The 22460-nt window shown below is 34.2% G+C and overlaps 2 protein-coding genes across 2 annotated transcripts; one reads left to right on the forward strand and one right to left on the reverse strand.

Annotated features, from left to right (window-relative positions):
• The first annotated feature begins 4806 nt into the window (after positions 1 to 4806).
• On the forward strand, positions 4807 to 8429 carry LOC127795073 (beta-fructofuranosidase, insoluble isoenzyme CWINV1-like). The gene is made up of 7 exons (XM_052326520.1): positions 4807 to 5043; positions 5241 to 5249; positions 5899 to 6761; positions 6930 to 7094; positions 7211 to 7461; positions 7546 to 7636; positions 8140 to 8429. Exons 1-7 carry the CDS (start codon positions 4854 to 4856, stop codon positions 8317 to 8319), a joined length of 1749 nt encoding a protein of 582 aa, XP_052182480.1. The 5' UTR covers positions 4807 to 4853; the 3' UTR covers positions 8320 to 8429.
• Positions 8430 to 16277: 7848 nt separating this feature from the next.
• On the reverse strand, positions 16278 to 22181 carry LOC127795072 (nucleosome assembly protein 1;4-like). Its single transcript, XM_052326519.1, has 13 exons — positions 22109 to 22181; positions 21885 to 21978; positions 21725 to 21768; positions 21560 to 21655; positions 18605 to 18697; positions 18339 to 18423; positions 18122 to 18183; positions 17846 to 18030; positions 17584 to 17761; positions 17450 to 17493; positions 16904 to 17105; positions 16771 to 16788; positions 16278 to 16658 (listed from the first exon to the last, which is right to left on the reverse strand). Exons 2-13 carry the CDS (start codon positions 21952 to 21954, stop codon positions 16590 to 16592), a joined length of 1146 nt encoding a protein of 381 aa, XP_052182479.1. The 5' UTR covers positions 21955 to 21978; positions 22109 to 22181; the 3' UTR covers positions 16278 to 16589.
• Positions 22182 to 22460: the final 279 nt, after the last annotated feature.

A 22460-nucleotide genomic window follows, 5' to 3' on the forward strand; every position in this document is an offset into this window, starting at 1 on the left:
TTTTAGTCCTGGCAAAAGTATAATTTTAGCCCTAGTCAAATTATAAAAATTATAATTATTTATACTAATATATAAAAAAAATAAAAAAGTCAATTGGGGCCAAGGCCCCCAACCTGGCCAAAACGTGGCTCCACCACTGCTTCAACTAATGTTCGTGTTTGTTAATGTAAATATTCAAGACATCCATGCAACATGTCAATCAAAGTGTGTAATTTAAATGCTTAAATAACATGTTTTTTGAAACAAATGCACATAAATAGAGGGCCAATGGTCCAAGTTCAAAAAATGGGAAAGCTTGGCCCTACAATGAATATTTTTCTGGCTTGCCATAAGGATTATTTGGATTTTTCTTTGACTTTCGATTAATACAAAGAGAGACAGATGGCATTGGGAAAAGAAATTAAACACTCTTTTTGACCCTTAAACCATAGTAAAAACGTTATTTATATGTTTACTCGTGATATTTTTAATAATATACTCATATATTAATATCTTATATTTATGTGTCATGTTAATGTATGAATATTATTAGCGCAGGTGATCCGCCACACACGTTTGAGAGATTGAGATATTGTGAGATCGTAAGTTCAATTATATCTTCGTGTAAATCTGTGTAATCACATGTATTCATCAGAAGAGGCAAATCCTATACTTCAACTCATGTTAAACTTGTCTGTACACCTAACTTAAGTAGAGACGAATTGTGGATTTGAATAGTCCAAATGAGAGTTGTCTGTGTTTTAGGAATCCTGAATTTCTCACGATAAAAAAAAAAACAAAAAAAGATACAAATATCTATAGATATATCACAATTGAATACGCCAATTAACATTTCTGAAACAAATAATATTTTCCTCAAATTTTAATACACCAAATATCTCGTGATATTGTTTGTTCGACTTTTTTTTCACATTTTGATAGCATTTTAAATGGGGTATCTTGAATTTTATTTTTTTGGCTAGACCTCGATGTGACTTTTTTTCTTTAGTAATATGGCAATATATTGTCATACTACACTTTTAATTTATAAGTCAAAAAAATCGTTAAACTATATAATTTGAGTGATTTAAAACACGAATATGTTATAATTTATTTCTTTTAAATAAAACGCGTCTCCCAAAATTATTTGGCCAAATAATAAATAAAAATGTTTTGGAAACAATCATCCATTTAGTACCCACCCACCTTGCCCGGTAGGTTTTGCATGGTAGGGAAAAGAAGTGGAAACATTAATTTCAACTTTTTATGCCGGTAGCCATCGCTTGGTGCTTTTAAGATTGGGTTTATTGCTTATGGTATGAGCCTAATAATAATGGCATGAACATAACAATCCTTGTGGAGTCTCAATTGGTTTTCACTATCTAATTTCCCTCGTGGTTGCAGGGAGTTGTCTTTCGTTCACATTTGACGACTTTCTCTAAAATGTATTCCGTGATATGTTACAGGTTCAAGATGCGGAGTCGTAGTATCTATATTTTTCTCTTTTACTTGTGTTGTGCTCGAGGTATGACCCAACGATATTTATATATAATCTTCTTTTTCTATGTTATATATTTTTAATTACCCAAAAGAAATTACTTTTATGCATAAATATATGATATTTTTCTACGTGTATTACTCAACGTGGGCTTGCAGGGAATGTGTGTGGGTCTCACCCACCTCATAGATCTCATGTCCCAAGTGAGATTTTGTTCACTCTCTTTAACGGGATGAACATAACCCTCACTGTTTTTAGAGTTAAAAATAACGGAAGAGATGCATGGGGAGTAATATTTGACTGCTCTTCTGTTATTTTTAACCTTCAAAACAATGAGGGTTATGTTCACCCCGAACAAAATCGCACTCCCATATCCCCCCTCCCTCCTCAATTTAGTCATGTTGAGCAAATTTTATATTATCTTAAGCAGACAATAAAAATCTTTTCATTGTTATCGCTTAAATAAAGATTAGTATTATCCTTTTTAAGTAAGATTTTGTTGACGTTAAAGTGTATTTAATATATATTAAATATATGGGGTAGGTAGGAGCGGACTTCAAAAATTAAATATAATTTATGAAGATGAATGTTAATTAAAGGAGAAAGTCAATGGTGCTTTCCGTACAAGTAAGCAAGTTCCACGATGACGCCCAAATTCAAACATTAAATAATTGTAGATTCCATGGATCCAACCAAAGATCATTGCACCATTGAATTCTAATTTTTTTTTAATAATTCTATTGATAATGTTGTTAAAAGGGTGATTCATGTTTACGTGTCAAAATAAGTATAATAAATTTAATTAATTCATTAAAAATTAAATAATTATAAAAATTATCCATCTTATATAACACTTTAAAATTAACTAATTAGAAATTAAATATCAAACTCTTGTTGAGTTCAAGCTCTGACTCACTAGCTCAGCAAATTTTGGGTCGAATCGATTCGATTACAACCCTAAACTTACTCAATAAAAAAAGAAAATTGATAAATAATAATAAAAAAGAAGACTATCACCCCATAAAAAATTAAATGTAAAAGTATTAATGTTATAGAGATAATCGTGTCTAAGTAAAATTGAATTCAAAGTAGAATGTTATTATTAAAAAAATTAAAGATTCGTGTAAAACCCTTCTCTCTTTTTATAATTAATAATCCTACACAATATGTTTAATTGTAAAATAGGTAAATTACATTGATCCCTAAATTTTACATTTTATAATATTTTAATTTTTGTGATCGTAACCACTAAATTTTAATTTTGATAAAATTCAATCCCTCTTTTAATTTTTTTTATCAAATTTTATTAACTAAAACTAGTATCATATATCTTAATATAGACTTCAAAATTACTTGAAGGGGTTTAATCTAATTTTTACATTTATAAATAAATTACATATTGTTTGAAGTTGGGAAGATGAATCGCATGGAATATTCAAAGACTTTCTCCCATATATGGGAGAAAAGAGAATAATGTCGACTCCACTTCCTTATGCACTTGAAGCCCCATCAAGAAATAGCATCCATTTGGGGATTATAGTGGCTGTAAAATCAGGAGTAGGAGGAGTGTCCTCCTCCACATTAAAATTTGCAAGTGCTTATCCCTTAGTGGCTTTGTGGGACTCAAAGTGGATAGCATATTCACCAAGTTTGATGCCCCATATTTAGTTAATTTGCCCAATTGCCCAAGCATTTCGTGTTGTTGTAGGGATACTACAATGAGATTTATGTCTTAGGAAATAACCTGGCAGAGTTTAGTAAAAAAATAAAAATTAAAGTCTGTGTTGGTGAGTAGCACTAGCAAGCGTCCGGTTAAAGAATGGCTCAATTTACTGCCCGAGAGAGATGAATAGGTGCCTTGAAAAATTCTTTAAAAAGTGTCACATGCGGGTTATTCGACTCTTTAAACAAGGCATTAACTCTTCGACTCAATGAATGAGGGCGGAGAGCCTGAAAGTACCTTCGGAGACTGGATGTCCCGAAAAGTATCCTTCCAAATGGGCTCTCCCAAAAAGACCTCAAAAACTCTTCGAGATTCAAGGAGTCTTTATCCTAAAAAAATTTTAGGTTATTGAATGCTTGACCAAGCTTATTCAAAAGATTCTTCGAGGTCTTCAACCTTTTTTTGATGACTCATAGGGTTTGTTTGGTTATCTCATTACACTTCAGCTGCTGGAGAATTTGATGCAAGGATTCATCAATTAAGACAATGACTAACTAATGTATGCTACGTCATTTTTTATTAATAAAATTTAATGAAAAATTAAAAGGGACACTAAATTATAATAAATATTAAAATTTAGTAGTTTCCATGAAAAAATTAAAATACAATAACTAATATTTTACAAAATATAAATTTCAAAAACTAATAATTTAATTTATCCTTTCAAAAATGATATTTTTTATTTTTTATAAAGAACAAATTACACAAAAATAATTCTCTACGTCTCTCCATTCTGTTCTGTGTGCGTGAGCCGGCGTCTAACCTTTGAATGAGCGCAGCGTGAATTGACTTTTTGTATCCTCTTCTTGGATTCTATTTTTCCACTCCTAAAATGCTATATTTCCACCCCTATAAAATTATAATAATTTTATTTAAAATTAATAATAATTTTTTGTTAGTATTATTATTAAATGTCACACCTCATTATTTGGTGGTCGAACCCTTAAGTTATGACTTAAAATTTAGGATAAATAATGAAAAAAATTCAAACTTTTTCGTCAATTTACAAATTTATACTAATATTTTAATTTTAATAATTATATTCAAATTGATTTAATTGTGTGTAATTTTATTCAATACATAAAATTAATTTGAGAGACGTGTGTTATTACTGACGTTACAAGTCGCATCTTATAAAAATATATACATAAATGAGATCACATGTATAATGTTATTCTTTTTTTTTTATACATGTACACGTGACTTTTACTTATATATTTTTTTTATGATAAATGGCATGTCACATCAATAATGACACATAACTCGCGAATTAATTTGAGATATTAACTAAAATTACACTTAATTGAGCCAATTAGAATATAATTGTTAAAATTAAAATGTTTAGATAAATTTACAAATTCGCAAAAATGTTGGATTTTTTTTTTTTTTTTTGCTATTTGTACTAAAATTTAATAGAAAAAAACTAAGTAAAGTTTATAAATACATAATAATATTCTACGAAACAAGCTTAATATTCACATTAAGAAAATAACTAAAATGAATTACTCATAATTGAGTCGGCTTGAATTTTCTCACCTAGAAAATGATGAATCAACTGAGACGTCTCCTCCTCCTCCTCCTCCATAAATAGCCCACAATTCCATCCTTTCTCGTCACAAGACGAGTGTCAATTAATCAGCCATTACTATTAGTATGGCTGCTGCTGCTTCTTCTTCTCGGTTGCTCTTCTACTTTATCGTGCTTGTGATCGTCAGCCATGGCGTTCTGCAAATTGAAGCCTCCCACGTCTTTTACGGAAACCTCGAATCTCTTCAGCCAACTAATCCAAACCCAACTTACAGAACTTCTTACCACTTCCAGCCCCCAAAGAACTGGATGAATGGTATATATTCTCATCGCAAGTTAACTGTTCTCCATCAGAATGCAACTTAATTATAACTATATATCAGTGTTGATCGTATATATATATATATATACATACACACACACACACTTACTTACATTCTCTAATTAATGCTGATTTTGTCTTGTGATTTTGGCTTGGTTTGGATGTGGAATGGACAAAACGGATATATACAGATCCCAACGGTACGTGAGTTCCCTTTTTATCTTCTTCTACTTATTTTCATAGCTCAGCTCAAAGCACAACCCATTTCTAAAGACATAAATATATATATATATATATATAGTTGAGTTCACGTGAATCTTGTAAATATAAGGAGCAAAGATATAAATGTTCATGGAAGTGTTTGGAAGTCTGCATATGCTCATCGGTTGTGGGTTCAACAGTTGATCGAAAATTTCCATCTCTTACCATCCTATCCTGTGGTATACAGTTTGGTGATTAGTGATATGGTCTATATATACATTTGAAGATTCAAATTTGAGCTCGTGAGCCTTGACCGCCGCCGTTATAAAAGTCTAGCATGAGAGATGTAAATTATAAATGTCGTTACTGATCTCATAAATAACATTTGACTATTGCTCGATTCTTATGAATCATAAATAAGATTATCAATAACATATCATTCCTAACCTTCTACGTAAAGCGACAGATTCAGGACAATCAAGTAGCAAATGAATATCTGTTGGACATCGATCCAACCTTACGATTTTTGCCAAGAAAAACAAAATTCAACTCATCTTATTGAACGTGGTAGCTACTGTAGAGTGCATGGTAGAACATTAATTAATGTTATTTTTAATTTAATGTGGCTGACATTAGGGTATGGTTCAGGGCCAATGATATACAAAGGGATATACCATTTCTTCTACCAGTACAACCCATACGGTGCAGACTGGGGGAACATAGTTTGGGCCCATTCAACATCGCTAGATCTTGTGAACTGGAAATCCCACCCGCCAGCCATCAAGCCGTCTGTTCGAGGTGACATTAATGGTTGCTGGTCAGGCTCTGCAACCCTTCTACCCGGGAATAAACCGGCCATGCTCTACACTGGGATTGACCCACAAAATCGCCAAGTTCAAAACCTAGCCATGCCCAGCAACCTTTCGGACCCGTACCTTGTAAAGTGGAGCAAATTTCCCAGTAATCCAGTCATGGAACCCACCATAACGAACCAAATCAATTCGAGCTCGTTTCGAGACCCAACCACTGCATGGCTAGGCCACGATGGGAGGTGGAGAACCGTCGTTGGAAGCAAGAGGAATCGCCGGGGCCTAGCGATTCTGTACAGGAGCAAGGATTTTGTTCGGTGGACTGAGGCTCGGCACCCTCTCCATTCGGCCAAGGACACTGGGATGTGGGAGTGTCCCGATTTTTATCCCGTCTCGACCCGAACTCGAACCGGTCTTGATACGTCCAGGGTTGGGCGTGGCATTAAGCATGTGATGAAGTTGAGCTTGGATGATACGAAGCATGATTATTACACAGTTGGGACGTATGATCTTGCCAAGGATAAGTATGTCCCAGATAAGGGATCTGTGGATAATGATTCGGGATTGAGATATGATTATGGTAAGTTCTATGCTTCCAAAACATTCTACGACAGTGCGAAGAAGCGGAGGATCTTGTGGGGCTGGATTAATGAATCGTTGCCTCTGCATGACTATGTCCGACAAGGATGGTCTGGACTTCAGGTACCGATTAATTATGAATTTGATTTGATTAATTCTTAATGCAGATTCATGACAAAAGACTTGGAAGTCATCTCATGATCATCATCATCAGATATACAACTTTAATTTATTTATAGAATAGGGTCAGATCGATATCGAGATCCAGAACTCAGTAACTAAGAATTGCAGGCAATTCCGAGGGCAGTTTGGCTGGACAAATCGGGAAAGCAGTTGGTGCAATGGCCGATTTCGGAGATTGAAAAGCTGCGGAGGAGCCGAGTGGGGTTACCGGCGGGGAAGGTGCTTAAGGCCGGATCAAAGCTTGAAGTTTCATCTCTTCCCACAGCTGCACAAGTAGGTTACTAGCTTTCTAATTAAAATTAAATTATTTTCACTTCTTTAAGAGTTTTAATTGCTGGGTCTTTGAGTTTATTTGTGGTTATAAATATAATTAACATGAATTAATTCAGGCGGATGTGGAGGTGTCATTTGAAGTGCAAGAATTAGGAAACAAAGCAGAGACAATGGACCCAAGTTGGACGAACCCACAACTGTTATGCAGCCGAAAGGATGCATCGGCTAAAGGTGGGTTGGGACCATTTGGGTTGAAGGTCCTAGCTTCCAAGAACGACTCCATGGAATATACGGCTATTTTCTTCAGGATTTACAAATTGGGTCTAACTAACAAGTACAAGGTGCTCATGTGCAGTGACCAGAGCAGGTACATTAATCTAAATCTTCCTAAATATCTTCTTTTATTTAAGAATTTTAAACCTAAAATTCTAAACACGTACATTAATAATAGGTCTTCACTGAATACAAGTCCGGATAAGACAACCTATGGAGCATTTGTGGAAGTGGACCCCGCCCGTGAGAAGTTGTCATTGAGGACTTTGGTACGTATAAATTAATAAATTTAACTCTCGATCTCTCTTTGAGTTCTAAAGTAGTAAAAGTAAAGTTAAACTTTAGATATGGGACATTGTCATCCCACAGTACCCATATAAGCCGGATAAAGCACATTACATAGCTTTAAAGATGGTGCTGATAAGATATCATGTTATGTCTTCATATATATATGTTATATATGTATGTATACATATTATAATAGGGTGATAATAACTAACTGTTTATTTTAAAAACACATTTTATTACCATACATTCAAACCCCAAAACCTGATAACGTAAGCTGGAAGGCATGATGACAAAATACACATATGTTTGAACTCACAAGTCTCGATCAGCATGATATCGGTTTGAACCTAACTTCCAAACCGGTTGGCTTGAGCATCCAACCCTATTTCCCATTTCAAGATTCCTCCATTTTGGTTCCATCAATATCAGTTTTATATATATAGATAATATGTGTGTGTGTGTGTGTCTGTCTGCCTGCCTGCAGATTGATCATAGCATAGTGGAGAGCTTTGGTGGAGGAGGAAAGGCGTGTATCACTGCTAGGGTTTACCCCACTTTGGCCATTGGAGAAGCTGCACACTTGTACGTCTTCAACCATGGAAATGCCCATGTCAGGATCTCAAGCTTCAGTGCTTGGAGCATGAAGAAGGCCCACCTCAATTGAATTACTAACTAATTGAAGAATATTATTATTTAATTAATGGAAATGTCGGTGACTTTGTCATGCAATAAATTAATTATTATAAACAATATATATATTGATTGAATTTGCAATTGGGTGAGGGATAGTTTTTGTAATTTGTTTTTGTCAATCATTTTGTACTAGTAGCATTTTCCATATATATATATATATGCACACACACGTGTGTGTGTGTGTGTGTGTATGTTCTAAAAGGATCATTAATATTATTGCTGGTGGGGTACAAATAATTAAGAATACAGATTCAGTGTTGAAAGGCGGCTCATAAGACCCACAATCACACAGTGTTTGTTTGTAATTGTAGGCCAAATAGTTAGGTTTAAAGTTAGAAGCCATTAGGCAGCAATGGCCTGCAAATATATATATATATGTAAAGAAGACGAACAGTACTCTCCTCTTAAGGATAATTTTGCCCCTCTGGCTGCGGCTATCCCCCAGAATTCAAAGGACTCCTCAACTTTGGTGTGCACTTAATTACCAAAACAACAAAATAGAAATCATTTATAACAACATTAATTAATATTTAGCAAAGCTATAGAGGAAGAGGGTAATTAAGATCTAGCAATTATAATGTGTTTTGACTGATTTCCAAGCAATTGAATTCCACCCTCTCCAATGGTAAACACATAACTACGTACGACGAGTATATTTTGTTTCGTTTGAATCCGAAACTGCTATATAGAATACTATATACAGTTTATGGTATCTTTCAAATATTTCATTAGTTTGACTAACGCAATCTAATGATATACTATATACAGTTTATGGTATCTTTCAAATATTTCATTAATTTAACTAACACAATCTAATGATCACTATAAAAATTTTATGTATATCTACTCACTCAAACTCTCAATAACCTGATTATACCCACTCAGATTGAGCAATTGAATTCCCTAGATTTTTCTTTAGTTAAGTGTTATCAACATAAGGAGTAGCTAAAGGTGTCACATCAAAATTCCCATCGTGCAAAATATATAAAAAATTTATAGTTTATCATATAAATATCATAGTTTATATAAAATTTATACAAATAAATAAATATATTTGTTTGATATATAAAAATTTATTAATAAAAATCATACTATATGTTATACTTTTGTTATAAAACATAATTAATCATGTTTTTATTATATTTACTTTTTAATGAATTTATTTATGTCAAAAGAAAATATTTATATAACTGACAGCTTTAAATATATTTCATTTAAATATATTTTTACCTTAAAAACTATATAAGTTAAAAGCTTTAGAAAGTTTAAAGTTAAATAAAACTTTAAAGCTCTTTAAAAAAAAAAAACTAGCCAAACGATCTCTAAAGTGATGTTCCTTCTTACCCAAAGGGACGGTCAGATGCAAGCTTGTAACAACAAAGAATGGGCTTCAGCGATCGGCTCGTCGAGGGAGTGGCTGACACCTGCAAGTACTCCAACGTTCAAGTAAGTAAGAGAGAAAAGTGACACAGTATTGGTAGGCTAAAGAAAAACATACATGGGCTCTTAGGAGAGCTAGTTTATATAAAAGAAGGAGATAGAGGTCATTCTGCATGCATGCGTGCATCAAGTGTTGCAGAGTGATGGGATTAGATATCTGACGTCAATGGGGTTCCTTGACAATGGCATGGTGTCGACAGGACCTTCATTAAATGTGGATGAGATCTGCGGATCTTCATTAATAAGGATGGGATCTAGAGCGCGAGGATACCTAGCATGCAGTGATAATAATGTTGTTGCAGGCTAACGCAGGGCCATGATTGGGTCTAGGTCGAGGGTAGAGATTGGGCTATGGGCCGATGCTAGGTCGTGAGCCAAGGGCTGAGATTGAGTTGGGGGCTGATGTTGGGCCGAGGTTCGAGATTGGGCAAATACTGTCCAAGTGCAATGATTAAATAGTGGTGAAGTAGTGACAAATGTATTTTGTTGACAAAAGTAAGTTTATTGTATCATTTTTAATATTTAAATAATTAATTTTATTGAATGATTATAAATATATTATCTTTTAAACTATTCAATCGACCAATAAAAGCATTTAAGATGCGTTTTATTGCAAATGTGGAATTTGAGTGGAAAGAAAGTGAATTTCAGAGAATTGAATTGCAGGAAAAATGAATTCTTGAAAATTGGAAGTTTAATCTGTTTGATTGGTATAATTTTTTATTTAGAAAATGATGTCATTTTCTATTTTTTTGTATTTGATTGATAATATTTTTCATAGAATTTAGTTATTTTTCATGGAATTCAATGGTAAAAATTAAATGTATTGAAAAATATTAAATTTTGCACAGAAAAATTAAAATAATAATGTATTTTAAATTAATTAAATTATTTTCTCAAAGAAATAAAACTACAAAATTATTTTTTTTCCAAAAAAATAATTTATATAGAATATTTTTTCTTTTTTCTTTTTATATATTTATATTTATTATTTATTTAAATATAAAATATAAATAATTTATAAACCCTCCCCACCCACCTGCCCTTCTCTCCTATCTCCTAGCCGCCACCCATCCTTTATTTTCAATTGCCTAGAAAATTTCATCTCCTTCCTCTAAAGAATTTGATTTCCATGATTTGAAGTAAAATGGGCTCACATGACCATTGCAAGGAAAATGATTTTTCTAGAAAAAAATGGCTATCAAACAATGCACAAGTAGAAAATTGGGTGAAAAATTTGTCTTTTCCATAGAAAAAATTGGCTATCAAACACGCCCTTTGTAGTCGTGGAGAAATTTTCATTCTATCTGTTTCTATCATTTTCATTCCAGTCCATTTCTCTTAAAAAATATGAAAATTATGAATATTATTTAAATTTTGTTGTGAGGTGTAGGCAAAATTAAATGAAAATAAAAACTAAAAATAATATTTAATTTTTTGAATCTATATTCAACATTAAAAATCCTTCCCATATTAACTTTGATAAATTAACCTAAATTATATTAAATAAATTTTAATTAATTAAATTAATTAGTTAATTATAATTATAATTAATATACTATAATTAACTAATTCTTTAATATAATTAACATAATGAATATTTAATTATTTATTAATTTTAATTATAATTTTATTATTTGTAATCATAATTAATTATGTATATTATTATACTCAATATAATTGTAGTTATAATTAATTATATTATTATACTTGTTAAGAAAGAGAGTAAATGGGCTTTGAGGATGGGGAAATAGAAGGAAAAAAATATAGAAGTGGAATGGGTTTTTTTATTTTACCACATTTTTCATTTTATTTCAAAAATTTTAGAATTGATTTCGCAAAAATAGAAGCAAAAACAAGGAAACGATATTTTTTAAAAAAGTAAGAAATAAAAACTCGGGAAAACGTGTAAAAAATATATGAATCTTTTTCTATAAATATAATTTTTAATATAAATAATTATAAAAATAATTATTATTTAATCTAAAAATAATCATAAATTTTGAGTTACAGACGAAAAAAATCATATTAACTTCCTTTTGTAGCCTCTTTGTAGAGAGAAATGCATTTTTAAATTAGAAACACGTTTTCAATATTTTTCAAATATTATGAAATAGTCTCGAAACGTATTTAAAATTACAAAAATGACCCAAAATAATTGTTTTTTTTAATTTTTCGTTATTTTAATATATGAAACATTTTAAAAACGTCAAAATGACACCCGCGATGAGTTTTCACATCATAGTTAAGTAAAAATGGTTGAAAAATATTGGAGCGTTTAAATAGGAAGAACTATTTTTATTATTATATAATAATTTCAAGACTTACCTACACTGAATGCGAAAAACGGTGGCAAATGTTCTCAGAAGGCATATATAGACGTTTCCAAAAGTGTCGCTATAAACATGGGGACACTGTTGTTTGGTCATATGGTGATAGATGTTGCCACCATTACTGTAGGTACGAACCATTTTTTAAATTACTTAAACCATTTAAAAATATTCTTTTATATTTCTTAATATTTTAATATAAAAAATATTTAAAAAATATTAAAATAACATTGTCGAAGTGTTTTCCATACATAATTAGTTAAAGTTCTTTTTTTGTTTATTTTGAAAATTTTGAACTATACGCTCGATTAATTCTAGATAATAGGTGAACTTTCCTTGATACACTCTCGTATGAAGTGGCTATTCTCACCGTAAACCTCCCTTTACATCATATAATCGAGACCTTCAAATAAGCAACAAGATATATCATGACTTTGTCTCTACAAAAGTTTGAATCTTCAATGCTCTCTTATTAATCCTTTAGTATTTTATCGGTGCCTGGGGAGGGGGGGAATTTTTTTTTCTTTAAATTACGTACTATTATTTGTGTCCCTGTTGAATTCATCCCATGATCATCACGAGGAAGGAGTGGGATATTTTTTTTAGATTACGCCCCATTACTAGCGTCTTTAGCCACCTTGCTCTTAGAACTACATTGAGAAGGTAAATCGAGAGATGTGTCCAAATGATCAAGATTGTAGACCATAGCACCACTAATATCACTCTTAAGATTCTCTCAAAAACAAATATTTTACTTTCTCCAAAAATCGAATCTACGCTAAGAATTTTTAGACAAATTTTTAATCTACCCCTTTTATCACTTGACTATGACTATGGGGAAGGAGTGGGACATTTTAGTTTGGGCATATGGTGGTGGATGTTGTCACCATTATTGTGGGGAACATATATATTTGTATTCACGTGGCTGTCGTTCTCAGAATCCTGCCGCTTGCCGTGCGTAGAATATTTGCCATGAGTGACAGCCATTAATTGGCAGAGAGGTTTCCGCTACAGCCCAGTTGGATAATGGATATGATTTAAAATAAAAATAAAAAATATTATTATTTTTTTAAAAAAATAAGAATGTAAGAAAAAATGTATTAAAAAAAAAACAAAAGAACGATACTTTTTAAAAAGATAAGAAATGAGAATGTAAGAAAAAACGTATAAAAAATATATATATATAAAGGTATTTTTATAAATATAATTTTTAATATAGAAATTATAAAAAAATAATTATTTAATATAAAATAACACATAAATTCTATAATAAATTCAAATAAATTTTGAGAACAAATTCTAAAAATAATTAAAAAAATTTAAGTTAGAGACTAAAAAATTTCATCTCTAATTAATTAGAGACAAAAAATCTCTTTGTGGATAGAAATACGTTTTCGATATTATTCTAATGTTATAAGATAAGCTCGAAATGTTTTTAAAATTGCAATAACGATTCAAAAATATTTTTTAGCATCTTTTAGAATTTTGGAAAAAAAATATTTTAAGAACGTTGAAACGACGTCTCTAAAATATTTACGTGAATCAAATGTAGGAAAAGGTTTTCAAGGACTATCTAAGAATAAAAATAAGAGTTTTACTAGAGGGCCAGACAACCTCACAGAGAGGCTTACAAAATAAGGTCGAAAAGATCAAAACATCCTCCACTGCACAACTCATCCCTCGCCTCTCTCATTTCTCCCTCCCATGGCAAATCTGCGCGCAGAGCCCTCGCCTCCCTCCTCTTTGTCTTCTCTGCGCGACCGTCGCACCTCGCCTCGCCGCCAGTATCGTCGCCTTGCCGCACCTCGCCTCGCCGACCGTCGCTGGACGTCAGCAGTTTCGCGGAGAATACAGAAAGGAGGCGAGGGAGGAATGGTCGGCGAGGCGAGGTGAGACTCGACAGTCGGCGGTCACGTGGAGAAGACAAAGAGAAGGGAGGCGAGGGCTCTGCAAAACAATCATAGGAGAAGGGAGAGAGGCGAAAATGGACGAGGGCAATTGAGTCATTTTAACCTCATTCAGTAAGCCCGTATGTAAGGATGTTGGGCAATGTAGAATTATTCTAAAAACAAATATAAGAATGTAACATATAAAGTGTTATAACTGGGTGGGTGAGGTGAGGGAGGGAAGCTAAGAATTAACACAATTGTTGTTGTTGTTGTTGTGGGTGATATAAACATGGTGGGTGGATGGATGTGGATGTGAGCCATCAATTTTACTACTATTACCAATCTAATATACAGAATAATCCAAGTATTTGGGAGCACTACAATGTTCCTCCATCTCTAATGTACACTCAATTATATATTACATATATATACAAAGTCATACACAGATGCAATTTCTAGAACAGGTAATGCCAATTAGTTTGGGATTTTATTGAATTTGACGTATCGGTTTTTGTCTGCATTACAATTAATCATTTTTAGATGTCTTAAATCGTGTTCACTACATGATCATGTTGGTCTTTTTTTTAGTATGTCTTAACTTTTACTACCATTTAATTTCATTAACTTGAACTACTAATTTTCGGACCATAATTCAAGACTTTTCTTCATATTACATATATGAAATAACTCTTTTTAAATTTATCTATCTAAAATGACGTAATTAGATGTAAAAAAATTTCTATACATTTATTGTGTACGCGCCGTGATGTCTAATATTACTTAAATTCTTTTCTACAATTTCATGAAATTAACTCATTGATGAAATCTTGACAAACAAATCATGAATTCAGCAGACATAAGGTCCTTTTTTTTTCTTTTTCTTTTTTCTTCTTTGAAAGGGAATTACCACCATTTATATAGGGTCTGAGAGTTGCATAACATTGGGCCGTAGGGCCCATGATTAATGTAGGATACCCTATATGTAGGCCCAACTAAGAGATTAGAGGCCCAGGAAATGTAATAATAATGAAACTAAAAAGGGTCTGGCTCAATTAAGTTGCGCAAGGGAAGAGATTTAAAGCCCAAAAAGAGGAGTGGTCTAAAAGTGGGAATAAAGGCCGGCCCAGTTTAAGTACGAAAAAGGCGGAAAAGAGTGAATTGGGCCCGTAAAAAGCCCAAACTGAGAATAAATGAAAATATGGGCCACGAGGTGGAATGGGCTGAGACAAGTGCAAGCGCATTAAAGTATTCTAATCAACGACGGCTTGTTATATAGTAAGGTGATCAAATTAGTAGGGCGGGACCAGGGTATGAAAAGAACATAGAATACGAAGCACATGCCAACAACCTATCATTACAGGTAAGGACCAACTTGAAATTTGGAATGGTATTCTAAGTTTGGAAAAATCAAAGGGTGTACCATTACAAGCGGTTGGTTATCGGTCAAAATATACATAATATGGTCAGCTTTAACACATAAAGAAGTTCGTTTCTTCTCTACAACTCCCAACCAAAAAAAATAATAGCAACATCTGTTGATAATGGATGTTATGATAACAGTGACGTCATAGGTTTAAACCACTTTACTATGCTTGGCATTTCTTATAATTTTTACATTACACCCAAAAAAAAAAAAAATGTATTATACACAAATAATTCTTCCTATCAAGCAAATGCAGCACGTTTTACCCTTTGGAAGCAAACAATTTTCTGGCATCCCACATACTACATAATAGCCAAACATGTGCAGGATAATTACTAGAAGAGATTTTGTTGTATTGTTGTATTTTCTGTATTTTTTGTTATATTGATATTTTGTATGCTTTGTATTGTTTGATAAATCAATGGCATTCTTGTAATTAGACTATGTAATAGTTCTAGGTATTTAAAGGGCCGAGATCTATGAATGAAAGATCTATACATCTTCCTTGTCTCTGTTCTGTTGTAATAACGTTCATTCAACTAATGAGAGGCACATTCTGCTAGTAAGGTGGGCCAATTGCAAGATTAGGAATGCAACACCATTATGCATCAACCAGTGCTGCAAGGCAGGCCCTACCCTAATAAGTAATAACTAACGGCTGGGTAGATAGCAACATAGTCCCCTTCCTAGCTAGAAAAGAACATAGATGTACGAATCTCAAAAGGAGCTTCAAAAGACAGCAACAACCCAGCTAGCATCAATCATCCTGTCCCCCTCTCTTATTTCTTTACTATGGCTGGAATTACAGACGGGCTATTAAAACTATATGCATTGAAATAAGCACACATTCTTTTCAAGTGAGAATGAGAAGGCAGACTTAAAAATCGTCCCAAGTCCAAAACATCAAAATACATCTAATATGTATTGTATATTTGACTACTTCCATCGAAATTTCACAACACTTAGCCCTCGAGAAATCCCAAAGGCACCCAATATATGATCCTGATCCCTCACAAGGAAAAAGAAATAAAAGAGACAAATTTTCATAGACAATGGGTAATAAACCATGATAGACCAAAACTCTCAACAAGCCACAGGACAACAGAACCTCCCTACCCAGCTCCCCATATATCGTGCCATCTGCAAATCCGGTACATTACTACTGTTGCTTGCATTCTGGTGGACGCTCACCCTGTTGACCTTCCCCAGCTTGACTCCTCCCACTTTTCTGTAATTTTCAATCAAACCCATTTTGTTTCCCAAATGAATAATATGCTCCATATCATTATATATAGTCTCAAAAACAAAATTGATAAAATTGCCCGGATATGTCATCTCACCTTCGGTCTGGATGAATGCTACAAAATTCCAATCAAATGGCCCCAGGGGAAGAAGGATCAAAATATTTTTATCAGTATGCTCAGAAAAAATTAAAATAAAAAATGAGTATGACGGAGGAATACGGTTAAGTACCTTCTTCTTGCTTTTGCCCTCCTCTTCGGATTCATCACCTTCATCATCCTCATCATCTTCCTCATCCTCGTCAGATTCTTCCTCATCCCCATCTTCGTCATCCTCATCATCATCCTCCATGTCTTCAAATTCATCCCCTTGAACAGCCTCCCCTGTAAACCACGAGACTGCATGAGGAATAATTTTGTCCCGAATGGTTGACCTGCATGTGACAACATCCACATCATATACTAAATAAAACATTAAGAGGGTTTTCAAGATATTTTACACACACACACATAATCCATTGGTCCTCTAAAGGTTCAAGAAACGATTACAACGTTGCAATTCTCTCATGTCAAAAGCTCATATTAGACAACCCTTAGGAAGAAACCCTACCGCATGGATGGCAATGCCAATATCAAGCAATCAGGCCTGAGGTCTCAGAACCACTAGGATCATAAAATCTTGTACCCCTAGCCCTCACTTCCCCATTCATAAAGACTCATCAATGGAATTTGAAGTTCATATGTATCACTTCATAAAAAATAAACTTGGTCAACTCACCCAATATCATAATCTTGCTCCATTTGATTCTGGAGTTCTTCAGCCTGTTAAATACATTGCACACATGGATCAGGGAAAAAACAAAAGTACAATTCTGAAGGGACAGAACAAGTACTTTGGCACTTATAACATACGGTATCTTCATCAATTTCATTTTCGTCCTCAGGAACCTGGGGAGGGTTGAAGAAATTGAAGAAACTTTCACAATTTTCAGTCTTTGTGATAGGCTTTGCATTTTTGGAACCCTTCTTTGGCTTCTTCTTGAGAATCTTCTGAGTCAAGCATTTGCCAGGGATCCATTCAATCTCCGTTCTGCAAAGTACCAAGTGCAATTTGAGCTTCAATAGGAGCAAAAAATTCTGCAAGAAAGACCATCAAAAAGCAGAGCAGCATTACCCTATTGCTTTCTCTAAAATGGGCTCATCGTCATCAATCATATGATATGTTTTCGTCAGAACAGAGTTCTTAAAATATGGATTGGCGTCAAAGAAAAACTCAAGCTTAAAACCCTTCGGATTATCAATCCTACACCACTTGATATCTTTGAGATATTTGAGAGCCTCTTCATCACGCTCGGATATCTACAGGAAAAATGTCAGTCAACTCATTAGAGAGAGAGAGAGAGCATGTGAAATGCAGAGGAAGAGAAGGGCTAATTATTCCATCTCTTACCTCCTCAGCCAAGACTTCATTAGTCTTCATCGCAGTGAGCCAAAAGCTGGGGACCCCTTTCTCTGCAGCAAATGAGTGCGCAAAGAAAGACATAAGGCTTCTTGGTCTTAATTCATAAGTCAAATGATTGCATTAGGCTCGTAACCATAAATTCATATGACAAAAGAAATAACAGATCATGAAAGAGTATACAGCATCTTCCAAATAAGTAGGTCACCTTCTTCCTTATCCTCTTGTTGGTCCACTGTGGCGTCTTTTGCAACTCCTTCAACTTCTACAACACCATTTACAATTCCGTACCTCTGCAACATGCCCAACAACATCAAAAGTCAATAAAGAATAACCGTAATGACTGTAAAAAAAGGGACTCAAATTAAACATTGGAACAAATAAAAAACAAACAAATAGGGAAATCATTAAAATCCAGTTGAGATGAAACATAATAAGCAAACCTCTATGAATAACAAGCAACATTCTCCATACCTTTGCATATAGTGGTTCATAAAGCTTCTGGTATTTTGCTTCAAGGGCAGCTCTCTCCTCAAAAAATTTTGCCTCCAATTGATCATGTTCGCTCTGCAAACTTACAAATTTCAGACTAGAGCAAACACTAAACTTCAGAGCAAACCAACAATTTTAGTCTTTAGCCAATCATTGCATATCTTTTTGTTCTTTTTTGCTGAGACTACATATCTTTCTTTCCTTTTTTTCTTTTTTGTAAGTACCATTTTATTAAAAATTTTGAAAAATCAACGCTACAATCCAAGACTCAACAAATAACATCAACATGCATTATCACTAACAGGCATTAGCGAACAGATACTGCAGTACAATAACCAGCATTGCAGAGAGAGAATAGGTGCACCATTCAAACTGTCAAGAGGTTTATGAACAAAATCAACAAGCATGCATTACAACAATGATTAATGCATGCACATCCCTAACGAACGATTTTTAAGTGTATACTTAATTAGAAGTGCAGATGAAATCATTCTTTGCATGTACCCCCAAGAGCAAAAAAGGTGTACAAATCAATTTTCATGTTAAGAAAAGACAGAAAATTGTAAAAAAGAAAAAATTGTCAAAAGAGGTTCACTTTTATTTGTTTACATGATATTCATAAATGAGAGAGAGAGCTCCAACATTTTAATCAGAACTGAGTTGACACTAGTTATGGGTTCCTGTTTTTTACCAATTGCAGAAACATGTTTTTCTTTTATACCAAGTTACATAAACAGGACTTGAAAAAAGAATAACCTTATTTCCACCATAATAAACCTCGTTGCACCACACATCTAAGGCCAATATAACTTTAGCACCACACAGGAAGCCATGCATGTACCATTTATTGGCTAAAACAGCTGCAAGCTTTCCTCAATGTAAGCCTGCACATATGACCTTTGTGGCTTTGCCTAGATTCCCTTCTCCTAAAGACTACTTATCTAACTATCTAAGTTCTGAAATGCTTGAGAAAGTTCATGCTAGTGGGATGTGGATGGATACTTTCAGTTTGCCACAAACAATTGAACCAACATATAGATCAACTTCATTCATCTTCCTTGACTGATGACCAAACAAATTATGGTATGAAACTCAACAGAACCTTAGGTTTGGCTGAGTCGGAATTTCGGGTTCAGGTTCAACACATTAGCTCTACTTCAGTATGAACCAAAAGTCCAGCCACCTTTAACCAATTTTCTACAGCAGCTGTGGAATGAAGTGGTGAAAAAGAAGGTAACTTATTGGATTCATACCCCCCCCCCCCCAAAAAAAAAAAAAAAAACCTACAACATAAAAAATAAAAATAAAAACAAAAACCTCTAGAATCTCCATGGAAACCACAAACTATTTTTTCCAATTATTGCAAAATAACCACAAAGGAAAAGGAGAAAATCTCCATGTGAAGCAGAAACTAGCATTCTTCATGCTTCCTGGCCAATACTACTAAACCCACCCTCATTCCCTTGTTGCCTCCAGACCGGGAGCCATACTAATCATTTGTGTAATGGTTTGAGGTGTGTAAATCCTTCATTAAAATATTTGAAACCAGTAATAACTACAAAATCATCAACACACTACAACATTGTAAATGGCCCTTTCATGGTAACAAATGAACTGCGATGCATTTTCTCTGTGATAGGGAGTTAATCTAGAAGGGTGCAAAATGGAAAGGTGGTGGGGAATCAATAGTGAAATAAATAGAAAGTTACTTTGATAGCATCTTCTAGATGGGAAGTAAGAATTGGTGCAATTTTCACAGGGGGCAAAAATTCATTCAGCCATATACTGTGCCTAACTAGGAGCCAGGGCATAGTGAATCAAAATGGAGTCAACTGAAAGGGACAATAGGACCTAAAGTTATAAATCCTTAACTCCTTTTATATTGTGCTATGCCTTGTAAAACACCTGGATGTGACGTTATGACATATTGCAGTCACCATACTATAAGCAGTCACATAAGTTATATCAAAATTCCTACCCAGTAATTACATAAAATGCTAGCAAATTGAGTTAATAGAAAGAAACTTAGACAAAGTAAAGTTGTGAAAAATTTTCTAAACTAGTGAAAGAACTTTATCTTCTTGTTTCATCTAAACTATTATGTTAGAAGGACCATAACCACCACCTTATCAATTTACCAACACAGGAACCCCTCAACTCTTGCTCGACAAAAGAACATGTTTCAATGGTAATCCATTAGCAATAAACAAGTATCAATGAAAACCAGGGCCTTACTTTCTAGAACCAACTATTATGATAAGTTTGCTAAATTTCTAAATCCTAATCCATAATTAGAACCTAAACAAGAAATAATTAGAAGGAAAACTACCCTACCTTTGATAAAAAGAAACAACTTCATAGATTACCGCTAATTCATTCAGTCCAGATGGTTATCAAGCTTGAGACAAATTCCATTAAATGGGAGATGAGATCGGTTTTCCCCCTGTTTAGGAAAATGAAATATTATTATCTTAAACCATAAAGTAAAAGTGATATCCTTCTATACTACCTATTAGGTAGTGAAAACTGCTGTTCTGTCTTCCCACAAATTGATCCTATGAAGGGCAACGCCTAAATTCAAAACTACTAAATTTTCTGTATTACTCTGTCACTGGAGTGAACAATTGCCGTAAAGAAAAAATAGTTTTCCTAAAAATTTCCCAAATGAGCATAACTCCCCACAGAGAATCACCTGAAATATCAAAAAACTGTAGAATGAGGCCAAAATTGCACACTGTAACAAATAAATCTAGCCAGAATTAACCTATGAGAGATTTTGGAGCATATCGCAGTGCCAATGGTAAGAAAATCATAGAACAAATACACTCAACAGCAGAATATAACCAGATGGTTACTAAATAAAACCAGAAAACAATTTTAGAACAAAATATAGTATTCTCTCACAAATATCATCAGGACTGGATAAAGGAAACAAACCTGCAGCTCTCTCAGAAAGTCGACTCGCTTCCGAACATTGGGAGTCAGGGCCTCAAGGACATCCGAGTGCTGCCCAGCCAGATTCTGAAGCTTATTCTGCAACACTCCCCAAATCAACTCAAAGCACAAATCACACAGTCACAAAAACAAGCAGCAATAACCAACCTTGAGGACATTCACGAGACCGGCACGGTCCTCTGCACTAAGAGCTACAATCAATCACAGAAAAACAAAACCATTACAACTTCATTTCACCACAATCATCTATGTATACACGAACGGAGAACGAAAAACAGATACAAGTAAAGCTCGAGCACGATATTACCGGCTGCGGCGGCGGGGAGAGCGGAGCCGAGATCGGACATGTCAATCTGATCTTTGCTGTTGCTGCTCATTTTCGGTGTGCTCGTGGCGAAACCCTAAGCGAAAAACCGAAAAAAAAGAAAAACCCTAGAAAATGAGAGAGAGAGTTGAAGAGAAAAGGAGGGAAAATAGAGAGAAAGAGAGAGAGAGAGAGAAAGAGAGAGGGAGAGAAATAGATATATATACGGGGACGGGAGAGGGTTGAGAGCGGGCGGTGGTTCCCTAATCTTCCCGTCAAGGCTGCAGGTCCACGTCGAGACCAGGGAGGTTACCGATGCTTTATACTGAGCCGCATTGAAGCCGTGACACGCGCCGAGTGAGAGCGTGGACGTACGAGCCAATGAGAGGCGTGCAAATTGTGGTAGCGTGACAAGTGCTGCGGTGGGAGGGAATAAAGTGACCCGCTGGGGGATCGAATGAATGGTGCTCCTGTTTCCAGATCACGCCAGGCAAGACCCTAACACTTGGTTTTGTTGTCGGGAGGATATGAGGTTATAAACGGTGCCCGGGAGCACGAAGAAACGGATAAATCATAGCA

The sequence above is a fragment of the Diospyros lotus genome, chromosome 2, assembly GCF_014633365.1.
Source record: "Diospyros lotus cultivar Yz01 chromosome 2, ASM1463336v1, whole genome shotgun sequence".
Classification (NCBI taxonomy): Eukaryota; Viridiplantae; Streptophyta; class Magnoliopsida; order Ericales; family Ebenaceae; genus Diospyros; species Diospyros lotus.

Coding starts and splice junctions, on each gene's coding strand:
- LOC127795073 (XM_052326520.1), top strand. CDS start 4,854: ATGGCTGCTGCTGCTTCTTCTTCTCGGTTGCTCTTCTACTTTATCGTG. Junction 6,762..6,929: donor AAGGATGGTCTGGACTTCAG/GTACCGATTAAT, acceptor TAAGAATTGCAG/GCAATTCCGAGGGCAGTTTG. Junction 7,462..7,545: donor ATGTGCAGTGACCAGAGCAG/GTACATTAATCT, acceptor CATTAATAATAG/GTCTTCACTGAATACAAGTC.
- LOC127795072 (XM_052326519.1), bottom strand. CDS start 21,954: ATGAGCAGCAACAGCAAAGATCAGATTGACATGTCCGATCTCGGCTCC. Junction 21,656..21,724: donor GTCTCGTGAATGTCCTCAAG/GTTGGTTATTGC, acceptor GGAGTGTTGCAG/AATAAGCTTCAGAATCTGGC. Junction 18,031..18,121: donor ATGAAGTCTTGGCTGAGGAG/GTAAGAGATGGA, acceptor TTTTTCCTGTAG/ATATCCGAGCGTGATGAAGA.